We start from the raw sequence: 15047 nt of genomic DNA on the forward strand, positions 1-15047 counted from the left end.
CATATGGCTCATTGAGTCAAACCTTTCTTTCTCACATCCTCCAAACAGAGGCCAGGACACAAAAGAGACGAGAGCTTTCGGCGTATCAGGGCAGCGCCCGCATGGCGGGAAAGGGGCCGCGCCAGAGTTGCGCACCGGTAAATCTGCCCAGCGGTGGAGGTCGGGGGTGAAGGGAGGGAGCGAGGTAGTGGAGATTGGCGCTGGAGAGAGGTGGATGAGGCTGCGTCTCTATGGTGTGGGGAGATAATGGTCACACCACACAGGATGAGGACTGAGTTGTTGGGTCAACAGAAATGGAGTCTGCTGAGGAGATTTGGGTGGCCACCTCAAATTAGGAGCTCTAATGAAGACCCTGCTGGAGTGTTATTTTTAAACCGAGTATGGATATTTAGCTATAAAGGCTCAAAATCTGCACGAGCTCGCTAGGATGGAGGTGTCGGTGAGGGGCATCCCCGTCCAAACACCCGAAGCTGCTCTTTTTTCTGGGCTCCACCGTCCGGACACCGTAGGCAGCCATGAACTTCAACATTTTTTTATAATTGAATAACATTATATTTTGCTAGGTAAATATTTTTACATAAAAAGGATTGATCAGGCTCTGAAAAGCTTGTCTCCGACAGTGACACTGCCGTCCACTCACCCCCTGTGAGGCTGTGAGAGCGCATTTCGCAGGGCTTGTTTAGGCCTTGTTTAGTTCCCAGAAAATTTTGCAAAATTTTTCACATTCCCCGTCACATCGAATCTTTAGACGCATGTATGAAGTATTAAATATAGACAAAAATAAAAACTAATTGCACAGTTTGGTCGAAATTGATGAGACGAATCTTTTGAGCCTAGTTAGACCATAATTGGATAATATTTGTCAAATACAAACGAAAGTGCTACAGTGTCGATTTCCCAAAATTTTTCGAAACTAAACAAGGCCAATTAGTGCACCCTGAAAATCAAAACATTTTAAAAATTTTCTATCACATTAAATCTCACACCACATGCATTAAGCATTAAATATAAATAAAAATAAAAATCAACTATACAATTTACTTATAAATCATGAGATAAATCTTTTAAATCTAATTAATTTATGATTGAACAATAATTGCCAAATAAGAATGAAAATAATAAAGTATCAAAAAAAATCAGAACTAAACGAGGCCCGGTTTCACGCGAGGAGCTGCCTCTATTTGGTTCGGAACTTACTACATGCTGAAACGGCTTCAGTAATGGTGAAGAAGCTCCAGGAAATGAACACTTAATTTGTATCGTTTCACAATAGTTTCACCATTCAGAACCCCTCCTTTAATTTTCCTTTTTAAAAATATCTACTGTACATGGACGCGATCATCAGTCATCTCCTACTTCTCGGTATGCCGCACTGCAGCCCTATCAGATTAGAGTTTTACCAGCAATCACGATAACGATCATCGGTCATTTTTCTTCGTTAGTCATCGTTTCTCATCCACTTGTGCGTCTACCTCCGGTTCAACCAACGCAGGATTCCCTAGGGCATTTTGTGCCATTGCAGTTGCACTTTGCCCTCCTTTCCACAGCATCGGCGTGTGCCACTCAAGCGGTGCATCGCATGTACTACCACGCTCTGGCAGCACGCAGCAAGCCTTGTCTGATGTTACCCGTTGACGATGAGCATGGCGTAACGTCCTTGAGAGTTCAGGAGAAGAGGACGTGGAGCGAGCCGTTCTTGGTGTTCGCGCAGACGGGGCAAGCGTCCACGGCGTCCTCGCACACGCGGCACAGGCACAGGTGCCGGCACGGGAGCAGCAGCACGCACGCCTCGCCGCCGCCACACGACTTGCACGCCAACGACTTGGACCTGCTGGTGCTGGACGCGCACGCGCACGCGCCGTCGTCGGCGTCGTCGTCCTCGGTGGCGTGCGCCTCGAAGCAGCACAACTGCGCGTCCTCGGCCTGGCAGCCACCGCCGGCCGCGGGCGCACGCGCACCAGCACCGCAGGGTGACGACCGCAGGAGGACCTGGTCCAGCGTGGCGCGGAGCCCCGCGGCGACGGCCTCGTGGCTCCGGGCGACGCCCACCCACGCCTGGCACTCGGCGCCCGCCTGCCGTGCCTTCTCCTCCAGCTCCGCGTTGCGGCGGAGCGCGCGCTCGAGGTCGGCCTCCGACGCGCGCAGCCGCCCCGACCCCGACGCGGCGCGCGCCACGGCGGCCAGCAGCGCGCGGGCGTGCCTCCGCCGCGCCTCCTTCAGCGCCGCGCGCATCCTCTCCGCCTGCACCGACGACGTAAATATACCACAGATTATATTACACACCATCCCATCTGACGAAGAAGTCGATCGATTCCAGTTTTAATCAAACAATTCACAGGTTGTAAAAGGCCTCGATCGAACAACAATGGCCGTACTCGTACCGTACGTACCTCGAGTCGAACGAGCGCGTCGATCTCCACGCCGTGGCGGTGTGTCCACGACGGCAGGAGCTCCAGCGAGACGACGGCGGGCGGCGTCGCGCCATTTCCCATCCTCCCGCTGGTGGACGCGGCGCCGGAGCCCACCGCCCGGCCCTGCACCTGCACGTCGACGAACGGCGGTGGCACTGCTGGCTGCAGCAGGCGCTCCGTGCACGCCGGAGGCATACGCATACCCACGCGTTGATCTTGGAAGAGATCACCACCCGCTGCTAGCGCTGCCTGTGCCTGGTCCGCCGCCTCCAGGCGCGGCCGCTTCCTGGGCAGGAAGCGGCCGTGGTTGCACGGCCAGGCGAGGTCGCTGCGCGGGAAGTCGTCGTTGAGCACCGTCCTGGCGTCCCCGATCGGGGCCGGTGCCGGCACGCGCCCGGCGTAGGCGTCCAGGAACAGGGAGGCGCCCGCCGCCGGGGCCAAGCTGTTGTGGGGGAAGTGCCGCGCCTGCACGGCCATGGCAAGGACTGCGAAGGCGTTGGGGACGCGTTGGGTGAGCAGTGCCAGTGGAAGAAGTGGCATTGTTTAGTTCACCCTGAAAACAAAAAGTTTTCAAGATTCTCCGTCACATCGAATCTTGTGGCATATGCATTAAACATTAAATATAGACGAAAATAAAAACTAATTACACAGTTTAGCTGAAAATCACAAGACGAATCTTTTGATCCTAGTTAGTCCATGATTGGATAATATTTGTCACAAACAAACGAAATTGGTACAGTACCGAAAAGTGTTTTTTGCAGCCGAGGTGGTTATATATACCGTCATGTCAGGATTATTAGGGTGATGCGTTCGAGGCCGCGACAAAAGTGGATCACTTTCGACCCGCCTGGCCGGGCGGGTGCGGCATTGTGGGTGGACGCCGTTCTTTACTGGGAGCCGAGCAAGCTGCTGTGGCAATTTTTACCTAAAATTCGATGAGTAATTACTTTATTAAGGTAAGACTATGATTATTTTTTTATCTATAGATAAAATAATGAAAAAAACTTTACCCAGCAGGTAAAGTAGGTAAGGGTATGAGACTGCATTTTCTATACCCGTTAACCCATGGTAAATTGAACCCGATAAATTATACTAGAATAATGGAAGTTGTGAATTTTATAACTTTTTATCTAGTAATAATGGATTTATCCATTAGATCATTTGCTTGTGTGTTCATGTAGCTTGTATATTTGAAGAGTTTATTAATGATTTATGATATTTTGGCTAAATTTGGGAGCCTGATATATTAAAACATGTAATTTTTTATAGCAAATATTCTTAAAATCATGGGTAAAGATAACTCATGTGTTACCCGTTAACCGCATGGGTAAAGGTATGAGAAAATACTCTTACCTGTGCACGGTATAGGTAAATTAGTGGATAAAATATTTTTTCGTGGATAAGGATGGTAACACATACCCAGCGGATAAATTATGCATTGCCATCCCTGCTGGGTGTTGTGAGTGTGTGATAGATGTTGGGCGGTGGACCGGGCTGGATGGATTGGATCTGGATGGGCCGGCCATCAGGCCATTCCATGTCATGGCCGATCCAATCGGCTAGCCAGGAGTGCGTGTGCTTTGTTCTGGATCGGATAGCTACCTAAACTACAAACTTGTTAGATGCGAAAATTTTTTGGATTTTGATATTGTAGCACTTTTATTTTTATTTGATAAACATTGTTCAATTATGGAGTAATTAGGCTTAAAAGATTCGTCTCACGATTTACAAGTAAACTGTACAATTAGTTTTTGTTTTTGGCCTTGTTTAGTTTGAAAAAATTTCGGATTTCGCTACTGTAGCATTTTCGTTTGTTTGTGGTAAATATTGTTCAATCATAGACTAACTAGGGTCAAAAGATTCGTCTCATGATTTACAGACAAACTGTGAAACTAGTTTTTATTTTCGTCTATATTTAGTGCTTCATGCATGTGCCACAAGATTCGATGTGACGGAGAATCTTGAAAATTTTTTTGAATTTCGGTGGGAACTAAACAAAGCCTTTATCTATATTTAATATTCTATATATGTGCCACAAGATTCGATGTGATATAAAATTTTGAAAAATTTTTAGTTTTTGGGTGGAATAACATCTAGGGCAACCGTGTCCATGCCAGTAAAAGGAAAAAAAGCGGTTGCAGCTCCTGCGCAGTCAAAGTCTCGGCCGTCGGAGACAGACAGCTACCGCACGCGAGAGCGAGAGATCCGATCGGGCCGTGAAAGCGCCGCCCTCCGAGAATCCGATCGATGCCACACCGGGCGGCCAGGAAACTTCATGCGATGCGGATCGGCCCAAACACTGGACGACTTGTTATCAAAAAAAAAAAAACGCTGGACGACCTAGGGTTGCGGTTTCAATTTCTATGCACCGAGCGAGAGAGTACGGCGGATATAATAACAAATTAAAAAATTATTAAGGTGCAGGAAGTCAGGACTCAGGGGCCATGCAAAACTGATTTCTCCGCACGTCGCATTGCTGTTCACGCGGTCTACGAATGGTTTTCAAAGGATTCGATTCGAGATGAAGGCAGACAGCGGCGAATCCAGCATTATAATCAAGGCTTTGTCTAGATGCGAAAAGATTTTGGATTTCGCTACTGTAGTATTTTCGTTTGTTTATGGCAAATATTGTGCAATTATAGACTAACTAGGATCAAAAGATTCGTCTCGCGATTTACAGGTAAACTGTGTAATTAGTTTTTATTTTCGTCTATATTTAATGCTTCATACATGTGCCGAAAGACTTAATGTGACGAGAAATCTTGAAAACTTTTTGGTTTTAAACAAAACCCAAAGGCAGAAAGGAACTCAGAAAAATATTTGGAGAGGCCAGAGCTCCGACAGCCCCACCGCTAGCTCCGGTCACTGATCATGGGAGTAGGCTAGCTCCGGTCACTGATCATGGGAGTAGGAAAAACGATATATGGCCTTGTTTAGTTCCAAAACATTTTGTAAAATAAACATCATAACACTTTTGTTTGTATTTGATAAATCTTATCAAATTATAGATTAACTAGACTTAAAAAAATTTGTCTTACAAATTATAGGTAAAATGTGCAATTAGTTATTTCTTTTATTTATATTTAATGTTTCATGCATGTGCCGCAATATTCGATGTGATGAAGAATTTGAAAAATTTTGCAAATTTTTTTGAGAACTAAATAAGACCTAGTAAAAAAACGATATAGTTCATTGGTTCCTTTCGCTTCTCTTATAGGTTACACTTTTTGTGTCAGTCAACAGTGTTTTTCTCTCATAATAAATTAACGAACAGTATTTTCAGCTATGACTTTTCAGAAGCGAACGATATAACATATTTAGATCATTGAACGGTGATAAAATAGTTGTGAATGTAAAGTGTTGAGGCCGTTGTATGAGTTGAGTAAACTAGCAATGGTATATATACATGTACTCCCTCCGTACAGGATTTAGAAGTCGTTTAGGACAACGACGTGGTCTTCAAAACACAACTTTGACCATTTATTTTTATAAAAATATTTTAAAAGATGATATATGTATATTTCTTATGAAAATGTTTTCCAAGACAAATCTATTCATATAATTTTTAAACTCAACAATTTAATTTTTTTAATAATTTATATTTCTAATATTGGACAGACAACTATATCCCCATGTTGCTTTCGTTTATATTTAATAATTATTGTCTAATTATAGACTAATTAGACTTAAAAGATTCGTCTTTTAAATTATATATAAAACTGTTTAATTAGTTTTGTATGTGTCTAAAGACTCGATGTGACGGAGAATTTTAAATTTTTTTTAACTAAATAAGGCTAAGACTTTAATTATCCGTACTTGTAGCTCTAGAGCTTGTTTAGTTTAAAAAAATTCAAGATTCTCCATCATCGAATCTTGCGGTACATGCATAGAGTATTAAATAGAGATGAAAACAAAAACTAATTCCATAGTTTGACTGTAAATCATGAGATGAATCTTTTAAACTTAATCAGTCTATAATTAGATAATATTTGTCAAATAAAAACGAAAGTGCTAGGGTGCCCAAAAATCCAAATTTTGTGCACTGAACAACGCCGCTGTGCCAGTGGTACAAGCACACCGCATGCAGCAAATAGTACTAGCGAGCAGCAGAGGCAGGCATCACCTTTTGGATCAGGATCGTGATAAAAAGTTAGGCCTTGTTTAATTCCCAAAATATTTTGTAAAATTTTTTATATTTTCCGTCACATCAAATTTTGTGGCATATGCATAAAGCACTAAATATAGATAAAAGAAAAAAAAACTAATTATACAATTTACCTATAATTTGTGAGAGTGAGACGAATCTTTTAAGCTTAGTTAGTCCATGATCGGACAATATTTATCAAATACAAACGAAAGTGCTACTATTCCTATTTTGTAAAAAATTTTGGAAGTAAACAAGGCCTTAGGGGTGTTTACATTTTTTTTTATTTTGATGCTGTAATAATTTTGTTTATGTTTGATAAATATTATCCAATCATAGATTAAATAAGTTTAAAAGATTCGTTTCTTGATTTATATATAAATTGTGCAATTAGTTATTTTTTATCTATATTTAATGTTCCATACATGTACCGCATGAAAAAATTTATAAATTTTTAAGTTTTTTACTACATCTAAACAGCCTTCGTATCACACGCACGCAGGTTGATCGGCGCTCAAAACTGGCAAAGGTCCCCAGGCAGTGGCACAATTCTGCGTGAACATGTCCACAGAGAAAACACAAGCGCAGTGTGGGCTGTGTGTTCTACGGAGAGAGCACCATCTGACGTCGTAGCGGCAACCGGCAAAGCCTATTTCCAATCTTCTGGCTAGCACCCATCGGACCGCACCGCATGGACAAGCAAAGTTTGTGTTTCGCACGTCTACTACCTGCCGGTGGAATCGCGACCCGCCGACCCAGTCTCGTCTCGCCGCGATAGCTACAGCTCGAGAACACGGCACCTCCTACGTTCACACGCACGCCAGGCTCGGGGGCGTTGCAGTTGCAGGTGCGTTCGCGTGGGTGGTCTTGTCGTCGTCTTTTTGTGCATGTTTTTCCGCCAGTTCTCTTCTCCGTCCGTGGACCCCGACCCCTATCGCCGGGCCATCTTTCCCTGCCTGTCCGTGTGGCGGTGTGGGAGCAAGGCCTTGTTTAGCTCCAAAATATTTTGCAAAATCGATACTGTAGCTTTTTCGTTTATATTTGACAAATATTGTCTAGTCATGGACTAACTAGGCTCAATTTCGATCAAACTGCACAATTAGTTTTTATTTTTGTTTATATTTAATACTTTATGTATGTGTTTAAAGATTCGATGTGACGGAGAATCTGAAAAATTTTACAAAACTTTTTAGAAACTAAACAAGGCCCAAGAAAGAAGAGTTGACAGACCATGCCTGCGACTGCGAGGTGCGCGTGTACGGTAGCTTTCGCAAGGGAATCCCGTGCACGCCAGGATGCTCTTCTGGTTCTTGTATACGAATAGCTGTGCTTGAGCTTATAACCTGAATTTGTTAAGCATTCAATAATGTTTTTCGCTCATAACAAACCAGTTAACAATATTTTCTACTATAATTTATTAGCCAAACGAACAGGACAACTAAACATGTATGATCCATACGAATAGAGAGCTAGCCAAACCGTGTTAGTCAACAGGGCTAAGCTGCGAGTGCGACGATGCAACAAGAAGATAGTTAAAAGATACTATGCTGCATACTCCAACTTGCCATTTCCACGGTAGGGTGGGCGCATGCTTCTTGTCATACTGTTTATTTTGTTTGGTGATTTGTACAGATAAAAACACATTTATACACTGATTCTAAAATATTAAGGCACAGATATTAGAGTACTCCAACATAAATCTTAATATAAGATGGACGCCGAGAGATAAAGGGAGAGCACCCACCCGTTGTAGATAGACGAACAAATGTTGCCATGGTGGGGGATGGCCAAGACAAGAATGTGTGGTCGTCTCCTACAGAAGGATCAGATCATCGTGTGAGTAGTGAGCATCTCCAATAGTTTGGCTAATGAATTTCCATCCATAATTTTTTTAAGTAAAATGAGGAAAAACCTTCTCCAATAGTTTGATATCCTAATTCTTCATCTTTTCTAACTTGGTATATCTCTCGGTCTATCACGCAAGTATGCGCGCGGGCTTCGTGTTTGATATCGGTCTTTTTCCTCATGTTTAGCGGGGCTCTTCGTTCGTTTAACGGGGTTTTTCGTTCGGTTAGCGGGGTTCTTTTGTTTCGTTAGCAGATTTTTAGGTTTTTGGAAACAAAATTTGTCAAACTATTGAAGATGAGAATTTTTTTCATCTCTATATTATTTTGGGAGTTGTCAAATAACAAAATTTGAAAAACGAATTTTACGAAGATAACAAGTGAAAGAGCAATGGTAAAAAGTATGAGGAAAGGATAATGCATATTGCGAATAAACTAAATAATGGATGTATTTATGGATGAACGACACTAATTCACGCATGTCACGCCTGACTTGGACAAGGAAAATGGAACGATACAGCAGCGACGGGAACGCGACAACTATGATGATGCGCTCGTTTTCTCGCCCGGTCGTGCCCATCATCACTCTTTTTGTTCGCCGATACCCCATCCATGTATCGACAGGACCAGCAACTAGCAGTTACCAATACCAATTAATCCTTCCAGCTGCATATCTTGACTTGATGATGATTCTTCTCCACCACACGTACCTGTCGAGCTCAAATCTGACGGGTCATAAACGGCCTTGCCTTGTACATTCCGGCGTACTGTACTGTATACAACTGCTGCTATGAGTGTGATCCGCCATGCCAGCCCATGTGCTTCGCTTGTTTCGCCAACAGTTCCTCCGTACTGCACTCTTGCTGTTCAATTCATAGGTCGCTTGCACGGCGTACGTTCGTGGCCGCCCATCCAGCGATCTTTCGTCGTCGCCCATGCCATGCCATGCCATCCAAGGCACCACCATCAGCTGTTGTGGCGTGTCACCTCACCACCTCATCCATCACGCTACTGTGCAATGGCAGCTCCATCATCACCCGCTTGTTCGTAGAGTAGGGCCTTGTTTAGGCCTTGTTTACTTCCCAGAAAATTTTGCAAAATTTTTCACATTCTCCGTCACATCGAATCTTTAAACGCATGCATGAAATATTAAATATAGACAAAAATAAAAACTAATTGCACAGTTTGGTCGAAATTGACGAGACGAATCTTGAGCCTAGTTAGTACATGATTGGATAATATTTGTCAAATACAAACGAAAGTGCTACAGTACCTGTTTTGCAAAAATTTTGGAACTAAACAAGACCTTAGTTTCCAGCGAAATCCAAAAAGTTTTCAAGATTCCCCGTAACATCGAATCTTGTGGCACATGCATGAAACACTAAATATATTACACAGTTTGTCTATAAATCATGAGACGAATCTTTTGACTTTAGTTAGTTTATGATTGGACAATATTTACCACAAGCAAACGAAAGTGCTACAGTAGCGAAATCCGAAATTTTTTCGGATCAAGAGACCAGGACAAGGAGCGATGCGTTCTTGGCTGCGGCGCAGACGAGGCAGGCGTCGACGGCGGCCTCGCACGCGCGGCACAGGCACAGGTGGCGGCACGGGAGCAGCAGCACGCACGCCTCGCCGCCGCCGCACGACCTGCACTCCTCCACCGCCCCCTGTGGTCCGCGGCCGCCGGAGCAGCCTGGCTCGAAGCAGCACGACCGCGCGTCCTCGGTCTCCCCATGACCCTCGCAAGCGCCGCCAGTCGCCACCGCGCAGGGGGGCGACTGGAGGAGGAGCTGGTCGAGTGAGGCGCGGAGGCCGGCGGCGACGGCCTCGTGGCTCCTCGCGACGCCCATCCACGCCTGGCACTCCGCGACCATCTGCCGCGCCGTCTCCTCCAGCTCCCCGTTGCGCCGCAGCGCGCCGTCCAGCTCCGACTCCGCCGCGCGCATCCGTCCCGCCGCTGTTCGACCCACGGCGGACGCCAGCGCCCGCGCGTGCCTCCGCCACGCCGCCTCCAGCGCCGCGCGCATCCTCTCGCTCTACGCAACACCGAATCAATCAGAACCATAGTTTAAAGCAAATCAGGCACTGTTCCACGGAATCAGCAAGTCGATTCCGATCAATCACCAGCACGTACCGTACGTACCTCCACTCTTAGCAGCGCGTCGATCTCCCTCCCACTTGTGGACGTCACGGCGCCGGAACCCATCACGTTACTGGATGTCATCGGCAGTTGCACTTGCACTTGCACCAGCCCCTGCATCACCGCCGGGGGCAGAACAACGCGGTGATCCTCCATGCGCGCCCGCTTCCTCGGCAGGAAACTGTAGCCAAAGCTAAGCTCGCTGCCTGCAAAGTCGCTGAGCAGCGGCATGTCCCGGATCCCCACCGCCGGCGACGTTGGCAGGGGCACGCACCCGGCGTACTCGTCCAAGAACAGGGAGCCGGCCCTCGATAGGAAGTAGTCGTGGGAGTGGTGCCGCGCTTGCATGGCCATGGCAAACGCAAGGGCCACGCAAGGAAGGGATTGAGCTTTGAAGTGCGGGCAAGTGATGATAATGAATATAGGGTACTTGTACCAATGGTTGCAGGCGCGACGGCTATATACAGAGCAGTGCCACGGTTAGGGTTTGGGAACCAACGAGCATGGGCGTTGGTAGTGTTAAAATTCCACCGCCTAAACCGTATGCATACATAATTAGAAAAGTGGCGAATGCAATTGTGCAGTAACCTTATGCTGTTCAATATTTAGTACGATTTAACATGTTTTCTTTACAATTCATTCATTTGCGTGTCATATACTATCGAATCCCTGGCTTCATCAATAGTTTTATCTAAGTAGGGGTTCCACCATGAACCATTTGCAAGCTATAACTTGATCTTATATGTTTCGCAGATACTATGACTTCGATAAATGGAAACATGAGTAAATGGCATGTTGTCTTTGTGTTGTTGCGTTGCGTTCATCTTGTCATTTGTTAGGATACACAATCCAATGTCTATGTACCACACTTAACACCACTAGTATAATGTCCGTGCTAATGCTACGGTTTTATCTAGGGATGCATATGAAAAGAACCAATAATTTTATTCCATAGTTTAACTTTTATACAATTATATTTGAGCATGTATATAATCTGCGAAACACTTTTACATAAAAATACATAGTAAAGTTATTTCTCGTATTAACCATCTAACATAAAATATTCATAAAATTTGGGGAAATGCAAATTAAGCAACCAAAATATTCATATCACCACTAAGATACAATTTGTAAATAACAAAGGAACAATCGAATTTATTAAGATTCACGTCTCATATATTGTATAACCAAATATTTTGTCACATAATAAATTTAACATATCGACTTTGAGGCATGCTCAAGTAACTAAGAGGCCAAGAACTGATTCACAAAATGAGACATTTTTAAGGAAGTTTTACGACATCATGATAACTAAATCAACAAGTTACAAAACATCCATGTTTACAATTCAGAATGTGTAGAACTACAACAGCATGCACCACTAAGTAATAGCTTTCAGTTTGCAAAAAGGGAGATAAGCATTCACTCATCATAACCTCACAAGGTAGCTATGAATTAATAACAACGCTTTCAAATATTTTCAGTTAGTGATATTGAACTCCAAACAGAGAACAAAGCTCTTGGCGACCTTCTTTTGCTACCCTTGTTTCCTTCTTGCCAATTCATATTTCAATATTCCTATAAAGGTAATAATTTGTGAGTTTTCAGTTTGTGAACCATGCATGGAAACAACCATGAAAGTACCAGCTATGCATCATGTCATACAGTTCAGTGGCAAAAATCCAAGGCCATAGTCACAAGCTCAAGGAACTCCCCTTCAGAATTGCATTGAAGCACTTGCTCAAGGGAAGAGGTCATCGAGGACTCTTCTTCTATAACTTCCCTGAACCATGCCTGTCCAATTTGATAAACTGAAGTTTCAGTCCTCTAAACCATGCCTGTCCAATATAAAATGTCAAATTTAAACATAGTTCCATGGTTGTTTCAAGCTCACAGATGTTCTACCTTAGTCAGGCTAGCCTAGCAACTGCTCTGCTTAATGCCTGCAAGAATAACACTATATGACAGCCATCCACGTTAGACAAAAGAAACATGTTTGTCCAAAAATGATCATGGAAATATCTTACCTTACATGTCACACTTGCAAATGGCATCTACAGCTAGACCTCCAGCAGACTCTGCTATATCAGTATGTTGTGGCATAGAGATATGGAAAAATTATAGACTCTGCAAATGGCATCTCAGTTAGTTGTTCTGCTATATCAGCACACTTGCAAACTAATTGAAAAGTTATAGAATCGACATTTGTATGGAAATAGGGGGTTAGTGGATAGAGATGAAGCAAACAGGTAGAATACAAAATCAATGTAAACTTGGTAATCCTAGATAACCATATACAAAAGCAAACTTCTCAATATTGCTTTCTAGCTTATTCAATATCAGCTGAACCAAAAGCTGATGAGTTCTTGCCGGTTGCTGCCAAAAAAAACCATGATAAACATACCAATGGATAACCTTTCCCCCTGAACCAATCAACATTATAGGCTTGACATAGTCATAATGCTCCTAAAAAATACCATAACAAAATATGTGGTTTTAGTTAATTATTATAGGTTTCATGAGTTGCTCTTGTTATTCCACACATTATGGACTTATGAGGCATCAGTATTACAGGCTTGATAACTTGCCAATAGCAAATTATATTATAAATAAACGGAAAGACATACCTAGCGTCAATTATTTCAAGAAACAAAACAACTATAAGAAGGTTTCAAATTTCTTCAGTTTGACTGAAAGAAAAACGGCTAATTACTTACAGATAACTTGCCCGTATGTTTTTTGCTAGTTCCCTGCAAGCTTGGAACTTGGATAATCAATAATTATGAAGCATGATATCAACTACCAAAAAATAAACAAATAAACTGAGAAAGAGAAGAGACCCTAAATCATGAACCCGACAAAAAAAGGCCCAAGTACGACAGGCTGCAACACATGGATCACAGGAAGGACTGAGACAAGCCATCAAGGCACTCTAACTGAGACAAGCCTTTGTGCATCTTGCTTCTGTGTGAAAGATAAAAAAAGCAAAGCCTTTTGATATCTTGTTAATCATTTTAGGTCCTGCATGCCCACAATCTAGCCAAAACATTCCATCAGGGTCATATATACCTTAGCATCTCTATGAGCATATCAAAACCACCACCTGCATTAAATAAAATACAAAAAAGAAAACATCACTTAATCAAGTAAGTGGTAAGACCAAGCAAATCAGCACTTGCATGACCAAGCAAATCAGCTCTTGCATGACCCAGCTAGGAGTATTGATAATTAGTGGCAACATTTCATTGTGATTACATCGATATTTTCCAACCAAATATTCAGTACAAATGGAATAGGAAATTTGGATATGCTTCTGCATCTCTTTATGAAGAAATGTCACCAGATCAAATTTGTAAATGGCATTAGTGAAACCCAAGATAACATAAGTGAGGAATATTAAACAAAACGTTTCCTGTGGCAAAACCTTAAAAGTTATATTGTCGTGCTAACAAACGACTACAACTGTTCCAGTAAATAGATAAAGAAATCCCACAATAGAAATTGTGCAAAAATCCTGAAGTGAAGAATCAAATTAAATTACCACACAATGGTACACTACCAACTAATCACAAGTCCTGAGGAGAAATTTTACACCTTTCAGCTTCCCGTAGAACTGGGTTTAGCAAATCAGCCGAAGCCAAAAATCATCTTGTACGTAATGACACCTGTGAGCTGTGGCACAAGTATTAGCACTTAGATTTCAAAAAAAAGAAAACTAACACTTTCTGTACGCATCCTAATTGCTGAGACAATCAAATATTCACGGAATCAGTAATCATACCCTGGTGTCCGGCAGCCTTGGCGACCTAGTGGCCGTCCTCGTGGAAGCTGCAGCCGCCACATCCCAAACCCGCGTCGGCCGCCGCATCTTGAGCCCATGCCTCCGCATCTCAAGCCCTCCTATGGCTGCCTTTTAGGCCCACGCCATTGCATCCATGGCCTGAGGGGCGGTGTCGTTGGAGATCCGGCGAGCAGCCCTGGTGGCGTGCGTCTCTGGCCTGTGCGCGACACTGCCGGCGTGCGTTGTTGGCGGCGTGCAGCCCTGGCATCATGATGGTGTGGGGGAGGGAGGGCGTCGGGGAGATGGGGTGTGGCCTCAGGGAGATGGAGAGTCGGCGTCTGGGAGAGGGAGAGTTGCGCCTGGCACGTTGGGGTGTGAGCGGGGTCCGGCAGCCACTGCGATGGGGCAGGGAGGGGAGAGGAGGAGTCGCATGTGGGAGAGAAGGCGTCGGGGTTGGGGGAGAGGGAGAGCCGTGAGTGGGGTGGGCACGGGATTAGCCGAGGGATGGGGTGAGTCATGAGTTTGATCCAAGCGTTTATGACCGTTGGATGTGATTGAGTTAGAGGATTGAGAGATTATAGTTAATCTTGTCCTTTAATTTCAAAAGATAGAACTTCCTGGGTGCAATTATCTGGGTGTACTTAGTGTAGTTTATGACTGTAGCAGTAGGTTATGGAGTGCATTTAGTCAAGTTCACAACTGGTGGATTATATAGTAGTGG

The 15047-nt window shown here is 44.0% G+C and overlaps 2 protein-coding genes across 19 annotated transcripts; both read right to left on the reverse strand.

Moving 5' to 3' along the window:
* LOC8075241 (probable BOI-related E3 ubiquitin-protein ligase 3) lies at positions 1106-3015 on the reverse strand. Its single transcript, XM_021462568.1, has 2 exons — positions 2391-3015; positions 1106-2241 (listed from the first exon to the last, which is right to left on the reverse strand). Exons 1-2 carry the CDS (start codon positions 2949-2951, stop codon positions 1666-1668), a joined length of 1137 nt encoding a protein of 378 aa, XP_021318243.1. The 5' UTR covers positions 2952-3015; the 3' UTR covers positions 1106-1665.
* On the reverse strand, positions 9813-14820 carry LOC8075242 (probable BOI-related E3 ubiquitin-protein ligase 2). 18 transcript variants are annotated; one of them, XM_021463780.1, is made up of 8 exons: positions 14327-14820; positions 14140-14210; positions 13615-13648; positions 12573-12672; positions 12451-12488; positions 12211-12339; positions 10540-12123; positions 9813-10441 (listed from the first exon to the last, which is right to left on the reverse strand). In XM_021463780.1, exons 7-8 carry the CDS (start codon positions 10897-10899, stop codon positions 9911-9913), a joined length of 891 nt encoding a protein of 296 aa, XP_021319455.1. In that variant the 5' UTR covers positions 10900-12123; positions 12211-12339; positions 12451-12488; positions 12573-12672; positions 13615-13648; positions 14140-14210; positions 14327-14820; the 3' UTR covers positions 9813-9910. The 18 variants fall into 18 exon arrangements, with proteins under 18 accessions (XP_021319455.1, XP_021319451.1, XP_021319456.1 ...); XM_021463776.1 differs by having other exon boundaries at positions 12573-13509; XM_021463781.1 differs by having other exon boundaries at positions 12211-12383; positions 12578-12672; positions 14140-14217.

Source organism: Sorghum bicolor, chromosome 6 (assembly GCF_000003195.3).
Source record: "Sorghum bicolor cultivar BTx623 chromosome 6, Sorghum_bicolor_NCBIv3, whole genome shotgun sequence".
Lineage (NCBI taxonomy): Eukaryota > Viridiplantae > Streptophyta > Magnoliopsida > Poales > Poaceae > Sorghum > Sorghum bicolor.